Source organism: Siniperca chuatsi, linkage group LG11 (genome assembly GCF_020085105.1).
Source record: "Siniperca chuatsi isolate FFG_IHB_CAS linkage group LG11, ASM2008510v1, whole genome shotgun sequence".
Classification (NCBI taxonomy): domain Eukaryota; kingdom Metazoa; phylum Chordata; class Actinopteri; order Centrarchiformes; family Sinipercidae; genus Siniperca; species Siniperca chuatsi.
In genome coordinates this window covers 1,881,733-1,893,310 of record NC_058052.1, presented here as the reverse complement: position 1 = coordinate 1,893,310, position 11,578 = coordinate 1,881,733, and the positions used below count along the sequence as shown (strand labels likewise).

The following is an 11,578-nucleotide window of genomic DNA, read 5'->3' as shown; positions in this document are numbered from 1 at the left end:
TAGTAATACTAGTAAACAATAACTCATGAAGTTGATTGAGACTTGTCAATCTCTGTTACTGATTATAGTCAGAGTTTGTGCTGGGGGCTGTAGTTTTAAGAGAGAAATATACTTAATGTGAATTTTCAACTAGGCATGTTAGTTAAGTTGTATCCAGCTGAGAGAAAACCATGAATACCTGGTTGACAATGTGTTTATCGCATACTGTACCTAAAGAATGATTCCCTCCCATGAATAAGGAGAATTGTCTGATCAGTACTTCAGTGTATAGATAACCATTGAAATCAGCAAGGATGTAGTTGACAGTCTGTCGTGACCTCCGTGATTCTCCTATATCAGATCTGCCAGTGAAGATGCCCATCAATACTCCACTTTACAGCAACCACATAATCAGGAGTTGAGGAAATAAACTGCTGACCCAGGTCTGTCAGTGGGATGTCAGCAGGACTATGGTCTCATTTTTGTTGGTATGCAGCCAATTTGGAATGCACTGGAGGTGAGAAGCTGATCCATGACTTGGACTCTATGGCGCCACCATGAGGTTGACATTTTTTGATGAGTGAAATATTTTGACAACTATTGGGGTTGATTACCATGAAATTTGGTACAGATATTCAAGGTGCCCATCAGATGAATCCTAATGACTCTGTTGATTATGTCCATTTTCATCCAGCGCCACCAGCAGGTCAAAGTTTTCACTTGTTAAGTGAAAACTCTCCTCATCTACTCGGTACTTGCACAAACTTGGTACAGACATTTGTAGTTTCAGGGTGCCATGGTAGCTCATCTGGTAGAACGCGCACCCCGTGTAAAAGGCTGAGTCCTTACCACAGTGGCCTAGGTTTGAATCCAACCTGGAATCTTAAAAACAAAAAAGACATTCATAGTTTCCAGGTGATGAATCCTAATGACTTTGGCGATCCCCTGACTCTTGTGCCACTCTTGGTTCGCAGTGAAATATCTCGACAGCTATTGGATGGATTGCCATGACATTTGGTACACACATTCATGTTCCACAGATGATGAATTCTAATGACTTTGCTGATACCCTTTCATTCAACACATCAGGTCAAATAATTGTTAAATATTTTATGAGCAAATACCTGAAAACCTAATTCTGTTCCTATCAGCCTCAGCTGTACTGTGTTTAGTGCTAATTAGCTCATGTTAGCATGCTAACATGATAACCATATTTATAAAGAGTATGGTCTAGACCTGCTCTATATGAAAAGTGCCCTGAGATATCTTCTGTTATGATTTGACGCTATATAAATAAAACTGAATTGAATTAACTAGAACCATTGCGGGGATCACACATGACTGGGAAAAAGTGATGTGTAGTGGAACTGAAGTTGAATGAATCTGATTCAAAAAGGAACAATAACAAAACAGGAGTGCTCTCATGCAAGCAAGGCTATCAAGAGTCACATTAGCAGACTTTTTTGAAAAATCAAAACATAATCATAATAATTTAGAACTCTCACATTTGTTCTGATCCTCTTTAAATTTTAGGCAGCTATTACACTGTGGCTCATTGTGTTTCCGTCAGCAAACAAGGCTCAAACAGTAATTCACACATTTTAAGAGTTTCAAATGGACATGTCAAATATTCATCGAACCCCTAAAACTGTTTCAGTAACTGTGTTTCTGCCTCGTATGTCCGAATTAGTGGACCGTATTCAGAGTTGTGATACTGCAAGTGCATGTAAGGAGTTCATGCGAAAATTGTGTGCTGGAAATAATTTAGACATATATCTGGATTTATACCAGTGCACCTGTCAGACAGCTACGTGCATGGAGTTTTTCCAAAACAGATGTGTCTGCTGATATTAACTTTTCTTCCTTGGAACATGTCAGCTTGCTTGATATACTATGAGCTGCATTGAGTCTGGTGCAACTGTCTGTGACAGTTTCTACAAGCATATTTTTCTTCATGACACTTATGTCTCTGGACAATGTAACACACACACCCTTGACATTCTATCTTTTAATAAAGGTATTCAGCAGCCTGTAGAGCTGATATGTAACTTTTTATGGTGCAGAACAAAATGACTCCCTGTGTTTGCTAGGCCACCCTCAGGATTTTAATTAAGCGAGTGGATATTGGTCACGTAGTAAAGCATTCAACCTGTTTGATAAAGCCAACTATTCATGCTCTAATAGCTTAATAGTCAAAATGAATTTCACATTAAATTATCATTTCATATGCACAAGAAAATTAGATTTGTTTGTCACCATGGCAACGGCTGCGCATGTAGCTGCGGTAGCAAGTAGCTCCTTCAAACTTAGCTACATTTTTGTTTTAATTAGTCATTTTCTCGCCTTCATTACTGAAGCACGTACAGTAACACACTCATCAACATCGGAGAAGGTAGTGCAGGGACTGGATTAAGTGCAGTGGACCTTGAGACGATCACTGCATCTCCCGTCCTGACAACCAGAGCAGCCGGGCCAAGCGCCGCCACAGGCGGTGTGACCGACACAGGAAGAGAGGAAAGATAGGCGGCACAAGAGCTAAGCTAACCCAGGTCGGACCTAAGGCTGTTCCAGTACCCAGTCTACTCCTGGCTAATGTAAAATGGTTAAGACTCAGGCTAACTCAACAACGGGAAAGCAGAGACTGCTGTGCCGCATCTTTACTGAGACCTGGCTGCATCACAACATCCCGGATGAAGCTATCGCACTCGACGGGCGGAGCGCGTTCCGCGCTGACAGAACTCAAGACTCCGGTAAGACGAGAGGAGACGGTCTCTGTGTTTACATCAGTGATGCTCGGTGCTCAAACGCAGTTAAAGTGGATGGACATTGTTCCCGAGAGGTGGAATTTTTATTGTTAAGATGTCGACCATATTATTTGCCCAAAGAATTCACCAGTGTTTTTGTTGCTGCTGTTTACATTCCTCCAGATGCAAATTCAAAAAACACACTTCAGGGGCTGTATGAGGTCATCAGCAGTCACATGACAAAACAACCGGATGGTGTTTTTATTGTTGCGGGTGATTTTAACGATTTTATCCAAATTCCACCAGCATGTCCACAAATACACTGGACCATGTGTACACGAACACTTCTGGCAGCTACAAAGCTCTCCTCCGCCCCCATTTTGTTCTATCAGACCATATTTCCCTGCTTCTCCTGCCTACTTACACCCAGCTGATAAAAACCAGAAAACCAAGAAACAGAAACCATCAGTAAAAACAGTTAACGTGTGGACAGATGAAGCAGCTCTACAGGACTGTTTTGAGTGCACAGACTGGCTCGTGTTCAAAGATGCCGCCTCCCTGGAGAACCACATCAACCTGAAGAATATACGTCATCGGGGGCATCATGCACATGTGTTGATGATGTGCTGATCACAAAGACAATCAAATCATTCCCCAACCAGAAAGCCTGGATGAATGGAGAGGTGAGGGCTCTAAAAAAAGCTGCTTTTCAGTCAGGAGACAAGGAAGCGTACAACACCGCCAGAGCAAGACTGAAAGCACAAAAGCAGGAGACACCAACACCAAAGATGTGTGGCAGGCAGTCAAAAACATTGCAGGCTACAAAAGCAGGAGCGCCCCCATTATGTTTGAGGCCACATTATGATGGTGTTAACGATTTGTCAAATTAATTCTGAATTCACAACAGATTGGCAATATTGTGCTTATGTGTTACCCCCTGTACACTTGTCTCAGTGTTTTTTATTCTTTTTCTTTTAGATAGGATTTAGAGGTCCTGTTGCTTGTGCTCACACGCTGGTGTTATGTAATGGATGTTGTATATGTTCTTTGTCCCCAACTTGAATTGTATATATGTTGAACTGTTGTTAATTTAAAAAAAGGGGGAGGCAGATGGGAATGTCATTAGTAGGCATTTGGTCATAAACCGAATATTGGACAAGGTGAAATTTTGACCTGATGATGGCTCTAGAGGAAGTCATTAGAATTCATCCTCTGGGAACCATGAATATATGAACCAAATTTCATGGTAATCTGCGTAAGAAACTTGTGTCAGGAGGGAGGAATGCTAGTGGGAAAATGAGAATGAACTTAATAACTTCCTGTCAGCTTTTATCATAAACCAAAAAAGCACTAGACAGTTCAACTTTCATAAAATTACACTTAAGCAGTTGGGCACTGGTATGAGATAGGCTATAGCCTACCATGACATCAAGTTGATAGTCTTCATTAAATCTTCTTGATTGATCTAAATTTGTCTTAATGGGTGATAATGCCCTCTAAGCAAACAATGGACTAAATGGACCGCAGTCCTGCCAACTTGTCACCTTATTATAAGTGTTTTAATTGGGCCACTTGGTGCACTTGCTGGGTGATGAATTAAATTAGTGGTGAATGAACCTTTGTTATCAGTGGTACAAAAACTCTAACCTTAACTATTAGTGTAAAAGGCACAGCTGCACCTAGGTATTGTAGAAAGTAGTAACTTTGGAATTGAACATTAAAAAGCGTAAAATGTTAACCAGGGTTTTGCAGAATCGTCCAATATCAACATTTGTTTCTGGCAAGTGTTGTTCTCCCCCCCCATTGTGGTACTGTGGACTTCTGAATGTCCACATGAGTGAAGGTTGCAGGAGAATCAACAACTTTAATCAAATAATTAAACTTTAATTCACTCATTTGGTCAGATATATTTGGGAACATTTAAATGAATTAAGTTAATGAATCGAATTAATTAAACTTGGATCATTAAGTTGATCAGTCTCTAAGAAGGATTGAATTCTTTTTGAAAGATTGACCTTGTCTTCTGCTTCAAAGAAAACACAGAAAACTTCTTACTGATTAAATGAGGACATTTATTTATTGCTAAATGTCTAATAACTGACTAACTGAAGGATTAATAAGGTATATGACAACGAAAATAACAAACACAACGGATGAAATAGCAGATACTGAGTGATGAAATAAACCTGATCTTATTGACAATAGTGAAGTGAGCTATGTTATCTAATTATGAAAACGACTACATGACACTGAGGTAACACTTGGGATATTAACTTAAATGAATATATTTTATTCAACATCAATGCTTTATTGCAGCAAAACCGTGGTTTAGCCTACAGTTTTGAAGCGCTGGCGGAAATGAGGCGTTTCCGCCGGCCTTCCGACGTGGTGTGCAGGGTGAATCCGCTGTGCAGAGGAAGGTGCCGGCGTGTCTACCGGAGGCCCCTCCCAGGTGACTCCCTGAAGGCAGTTGGTGACCAAGCTGATGAGGTCTCCTGGTCGGTCTGGCGGTCTTTCAGGGCTGACGCGAAGGTTTGGGCCAAGTCGCTGCTGGCACAGTTCTCTGGGAGATGCTGGATTCGAAGTTTCTTCGGCTCTAACCTAAGTTGTGTTAGAACACAGACATTGTCCAGGCTTCTTTCAGAAGGGCTTTGCTTTCAAAGTTGGCTGGCTTCCAGCGACTTCTGTAGAGTCTGTGATGTCATGGCTTGTCGAATAAAATATCTCTGGCTACACTAACTTCTTCTTAAAGCAATACCATTAAGAAAATAAAAGGAAAAATAAAACATCCATGGAGCATCACGGGTGAGGGTCAGCCTAAGGCTGCTATGTCGGTAAAAGTGGTTTTATTCGTTACCCAGAGCCACATTTTTGCAGAATGTGCCCTTTGGAGTAGATATTCAGTGCTAACTCTGCTTCTTTGTTTTGCTTTAAAGTACTGCTGATGGAGCTGCAATGGCAGGCCACCATGTGGCAATGAGTTGCATCAAGAAAACTCATTGGAGTCTAATTGACCACTCAACAACTTCTTATGGCATGCATGAATTGAAGCTGATGGTTGTCTGTTCATCAAGTACAAATAGTGTTATTGTTTACTTACCGTTGTCAAGACCATTGAAACTTCATGAAAAAGAAGGCGGAGTTGGGTGCAAATGGATGCATACTGTGTTTAAGATGGGCAAATCTGTGCCAGAAACATCACATCCACTGTGACTGGGACACCACACACAAGATGCCAGAAAGAAACAGCGGGACTATGGAGAAACTCATAAGCAAAGAGCTTAAAGAGCATAAAGCTCACTGCAAGTCTGTCATGTTGGCCCAACTTGAGCATTGAGTTGTGTTTTTAATTGACAAAAGCAACGGAATGTATTGGGTACCATATTTTGTGACAATCAATCTCAGATCACCTCAAATAGAGCCGCTGGTGATTCTTGTGTTCATAACATCACTATGGCCATACAGTCATGATTTCAAACATGAAAAGAGCATAGTGATTATAAAACATTAAGAGAAAAATTATTCAACCACCAACTATTTCAGCAGATCATTCAACCAGTTATCTGAGACGTTTCATTCATTTTATCACACATTCTTAACACTGTTAATGAGTGGCACTTCTATTACTGCTGTGCAATAGCCACCGTCTCATAATCATCTTAATAAGCTACACTTAACTTGACAGTACTCATTATTGCACTATTACTTATTACTTATATTATTACTTTGTATTATTACACCGTACAAACTTATCATCAACTGGTAAATCCACTTTGTACTTTACACTTATTTTAATTTTATACCTATATGCACTTCGTACTTAATTTATCTTGCCTGTATTATAGTGTATTATATTCTGATTTGCGTAGTACTTCTATTCCTGTGTGCACTGACGTTATAGTGAGTAACTGTATCAAAAGAGTTTCCCCTCGGGGATCAATAAAATATTTCTGATTCTGATAAGGTTAAACAATACAGTTTGCTTTAATACAGTATAATAGCTACAATATTATACTGTTTCATAATGGTGGTGGTTGCAGAGACTTCTGTGTATTGGTCAGTAGGTGGCAATGTTGTCACCTGGTAAATAAGAGGTTAACTCCTGAATTCATAACTTGCATAAATTCATAAATTTCATGTCCTACAAAAATAAAAGTTGGGTTACACATCAAGAAAACGTGCTGATTAATGTTAGCTGGATTACTGATTGGTTATATAACTAATTCACATTAATTCAGACTTGGGTTACAAAACAAGAATATCACAGTTCTTTCACTTGTGCTTTCCTTTATGGTAGGTGGCTGGCAAACCTGATCTAAGATCACATCAGGGGTGCGAGAAGAAAGTGTTTTTATTTGAATGTGTGTGTGAAACAGATAAGGGAGGAGAATGTGTTTTTTTTAGTCTCTCCTTCTTTCTAATCCAGAGAGTCAATTTATTTTCTTTAAATGTTGCTGTTGCTCCATTAGCATGACAAGACATGTCTTTCCTCTGGGGTAGAAAGCACTGATCTGGTCTGGTAAGTATCCAGATTGGCACCTTTACTGCTTAAGAGGGGGTAGAGGTCAGTTGGGTCCAGAGATCTGAGCAGACTATATGGTTGTGTGTTGGTGAATGTGGGGGGACATTCACCCCCTGCTGTTGTCACTTCCAGGTCCAAAATGCTGAATCGCCCAGTGCCATATGGGGAAATTGCAACATTGTCATCATTGCTCATGCTCAGTGGTTGCAGCTAACTAATGCAGAGCCAGTAGCTACACACACAGGTGAAAACACAGAAATGTCACACATCATCCTTCCATTCCTACAGTGGTCTGCAAAAGTTAACATGGGCACTGCATGATGGGACATAAGGGATGGGTGTTTGAATACAGTTCTGAGAACAAGATACTGAGCACACAGCAGATTTTTGGGGGGGCATTATATACATTTCGTAAACCATACAGTGCAGGTAAAAACAAAGGCATTTACTTAATGTGAACTGCTTCAACAACATTAAAAGGGAAATATATCAACATTTTAAAATTTTCCACTTGACTTCTGAAGCATAAACAAAAATAGAAAATGTTATCTTAATGAGCACCTTTAATTATCTTGAGTAATATATATATTTATATATTGAGTAAAACAATAAAGTTGTGAACAGTTTAATCTTTCAAGATAAGGGGATAATTAAGTTCTCAACTCAGAGATAATAGGCTAATAACATCAATAAATATTTTCTACTCTGGGCTTCCATAGCTGTAGTGATCACTACCACCTGCTAAGAGATGATTCAACCAACATACTTGTGTGAGATGTGTGGAACTAAACCCAGTCTGCATGGAGAGTTTACTCATTTAAACTGGAAGTAAGTATCAATTTACAGAAACCTAAAGAATGAATGTGTGTGGGTGTTGGGGTGGGTCAGTCAGTGAGCTTGTGTGTGGGTGGGAGCTTTGATTTGGGTCGGCGGACACCCTTGGGCCCCAAGAAACTGTCAGCTAACGTTACCGTTCTCGGGGTTAGTGTGTAGCCCCCCCCCCTTCCTGACGTCATGTCTGGAGGCTGGCTGCTCGCGCTGCTGACACTGTTCACCTCCAACAGAGAAACTTTCCTGGAGTTCTCAGGCTCTTTGACTGCGGACCAAGGCAAATCCTGCTCAGAGGAAGCCGCAGCAGCTCGGAGGCCCTCCATGCCGCAGGGAGACAGAAAGCGGGGCTATAGTCACTTCTAAAGCCGAGGAACATTTTTACCTTACATACCCTATTTTATTTCAAACTTATAAAAGTGAAGCCAACGTTTTTCCTTGGGTAACGTTAGCGTATTAAGTACATTCCCATACCGGGTTGGAGGTCTGTACCTACAGGAATATGCTCAGGAATACAAAAGTTTTTCTTACTCGTAAAAAGTGAAGTGAGTTTTTCACGGAGCCAAAAGTAACCTGGACCTCTTTTCCCCAAAAACCGTTTTTTCTTTAATTCGTTTTCGGTATGGATATGGCTTGGATTAGATGGGGCCTCTTATTTTCGTTCGGTTTGTTTCTCTCCCCGGTATGTGTGTCAGCGGAGCAGCAGCAGAGCCACAGCGGCTTCAGGAGGCTGTACGTGCTCCAGCCCGGGCCGAGCCTGGGGTTGGCCGGAGCGGACGGCGGGGTGCGAGTCAGCTCCATCTCGACGCGTCACGGCGCGGCGGGGCAGCCGCACACGTACAACGTTGAGCTCACCGCCAATTTCGGCGGCCAGGTCCGGACCCGCAGGATGGGGAACCAAGCGGCTTCAGCCCCGCAGTTCAGTCAGCAGAAGCCGGGCGTCCGGCAGAGCGGACAGGAGCAGAGCCAGCAGAAGCAGCTCATGAAACTGTCTGGGTAAGAAACTTGTGTCAGGAGGGAGGAATGCTAGTGGGAAAATGAGAATGAACTTAATAACTTCCTGTCAGCTTTTATCATAAACCAAAAAAGCACTAGACAGTTCAACTTTCATAAAATTACACTTAAGCAGTTGGGCACTGGTATGAGATAGGCTATAGCCTACCATGACATCATTATCTTATCTTAGTGGCACAGACCTATTTTCATTCTGCAAATTAAAAGTGGGTAAACCCTGTCTTTGGCCTCTCCTTTAGTGTACTCAAGCACACAAAATGTCCCATTGTTATCAATCTGTCCTGTTAAATGAACCATGTTTGGTTTTGGATTAAATTAATGATGATGATATTGTTTAATTGCATTAGGTGGATATGAAGCAGTTATTCCTACCTCAAAGACATATTTAAAAACTTAAAGGGTAGTAGTTGTGTTTCTGTAAATCCCTACTCTCCACTGCACCCCTACTTTTGTCTCAGATTGAGCAGGCTAATTTCAGCAGTTTTCTGTTGGCTGGCCCAAGAATTTCTAGGGCTTTGACATACAGTGTGTTGTTCTAAGTGCAGTGTAAGTATAACGGTAGGAATGGGTATACTGTAAAGTCACAACAAATTGGCATAGGAAACAATAATTGGTTAACAGTTGTAAAGGGCCCTGCACAGTCTTGGTATATCCACACAGGTGTCTCCATTGGCATTTATTTAGTCTAATTTTGAGTTCTCCTGAGGACTGTGTGGCCCAATCCCAATCTCCACCCTAGAGCCTGAGCTTGAGTGCGAGAGGCTGCAAGGGCTCTAAATGGTATAATAGGACTAAGGTTGTCACATTGCCAGAATTTTAAACTTCGAACGATACTCAATACCCCTTTCGATACCACAAAAAGAAAAAAAGTCCTAGGCACACAAAAAAGGGTAATTTTGTTCCTTTTTTAGATCAACAACCTGCACACAGTGCTAGTACAGAAAATGTCACTGAACACATATTGAGGACCAGTTGATTTTCTTCCCCATTGTTTCATCTGTGCAGCCCTGGGTTGAAAATCTGATTGTAGATCTTTTTTTTTCATAGCTTTGGCACTTTCGATACTATCAAACGTATAATTAACGGAGATTGTATTGTTTTAAACATGGTATTGAAAAAGTATCCAAGTATTGATACTTTTGACAACCTTAAATGGGACAGCACTGTGCGACATATCACATTACTTTGACAATGCCAAAACATGTTATGTACAATTGTGGGTTTGGGACTTTTTATTTTACGTTTTTTACTTTCTTCATGGCCAAGGCACTTAAGGGACCGACTGCCTGATTTGAACGTATTCCAGGGTCTTACCTTACAGAGTGGACGGAAGGTAACTTTCAAATAATCAATTTACTCTTTATCAAAACAGCATCATATGTACACTTCTCTTTTCTTGTAGTTGCTCCTTCCATCTTTGTTTACCTTTTTTTAACGCCTCTGTGCTTCCCCTGGTAACCCTGTGTTTAATGTCACAACGCTATAAACTGGGTTATTCCCACAGGCAAAGGGTGCTTTTCATAATGCTAACATGTCTCCTCGCTTCCCTCACTTGCTTCCTTTCTTCACGTCTTAGCTCGAACCAGCGAGGATGTGAGAGAGAGGGTACATCCCAAGTCTCTTATTTGATATTTCCTCGATCCTTGCTTGAACCGGAAGTCGTTCCGGTCTGCCATCTTGCAGGCCATCCCAAGTCTCTTATTTCTGCTCTGAGGAGCGAGGATCGAGGAGCGATCTCTGAGGAGCCATGAGCGAAGATGCATGAGAGCAGCCTTCAAGGAAGTCTTTTACTGGCCGACGTGCCCCCTTATTGAATATTAGTTATTGATCTAAACGTCCACATGAATTTTAAAATCACCTACAATAATTACTTTATCTGTTTCAAGTACTAAACTTGATACAAACTCTGAAATTCAGAATAAGGACCAGGAGCATGGTACACTGTAACAAATTGAATGTTACAGAATAGAATTGGCTGTCGTGTTTTCCAGGTTGGGTGTGAAAGATTAAGAACAAGGTTTTCGAATACATGAGAGCAGCCTTCACAGAAGTTTTTTACTGTCCGACACGCCCCCTTATTGGATATCACTTATTGATTGGACGCTGCAACTTATCGGCCTGATCTGATACATCACAATATCACTGGAGTTTCATACTGCAGTGAAGACAGATAACAGATTAAACTCAAGTGTATCACTCCCAAGTTTTATAATTTATTTATTTTCTGATTCACCATCTAGTTAAAAATCTATGTTAATTGTAGGTCTGAACAACAAAAAGGACCAAAAACAGCTTTCTTCATTTATTAGAAAGATTTTTCTTTTCATGATCTGTTATTTCCCCCATTAACTTTCTCTCAGAGAGAGTAGGAGAGTCTGTCTGTCAGCAAGAAACACTTTTCTCACTACAGAGAGAAAACACTGCTGCTCTGGCAGTGATAACTATGTGTCTTTTATTAGTATTAGCACAGTGCACATGTGTGCAGACACAA

General features: G+C 40.9%; 1 protein-coding gene and 1 long non-coding RNA gene across 10 annotated transcripts in view; both read left to right on the top strand.

Annotated features, from left to right (window-relative positions):
• Positions 1-2,114: 2,114 nt before the first annotated feature.
• On the top strand, positions 2,115-5,458 carry LOC122884780. Its single transcript, XR_006379974.1, has 2 exons — positions 2,115-2,729; positions 5,040-5,458. It is a non-coding gene; the product is annotated as an uncharacterized LOC122884780 (long non-coding RNA).
• Positions 5,459-8,190: 2,732 nt separating this feature from the next.
• Positions 8,191-11,578, top strand: part of ltbp1 (latent transforming growth factor beta binding protein 1) — a 208,993-nt gene continuing 205,605 nt past the window's right edge. For 2 of the 9 annotated variants that reach the window (XM_044215115.1, XM_044215114.1), the window contains exon 1: positions 8,195-9,069. In XM_044215115.1, coding sequence (XP_044071050.1) covers positions 8,696-9,069 — 374 coding nt within the window. In that variant the 5' untranslated portion in view covers positions 8,195-8,695. Of the gene's footprint in view, positions 9,070-11,578 lie in introns of all 9 variants that reach the window. The other 7 variants (XM_044215118.1, XM_044215113.1, XM_044215119.1 and 4 more) reach the window with 7 other exon arrangements.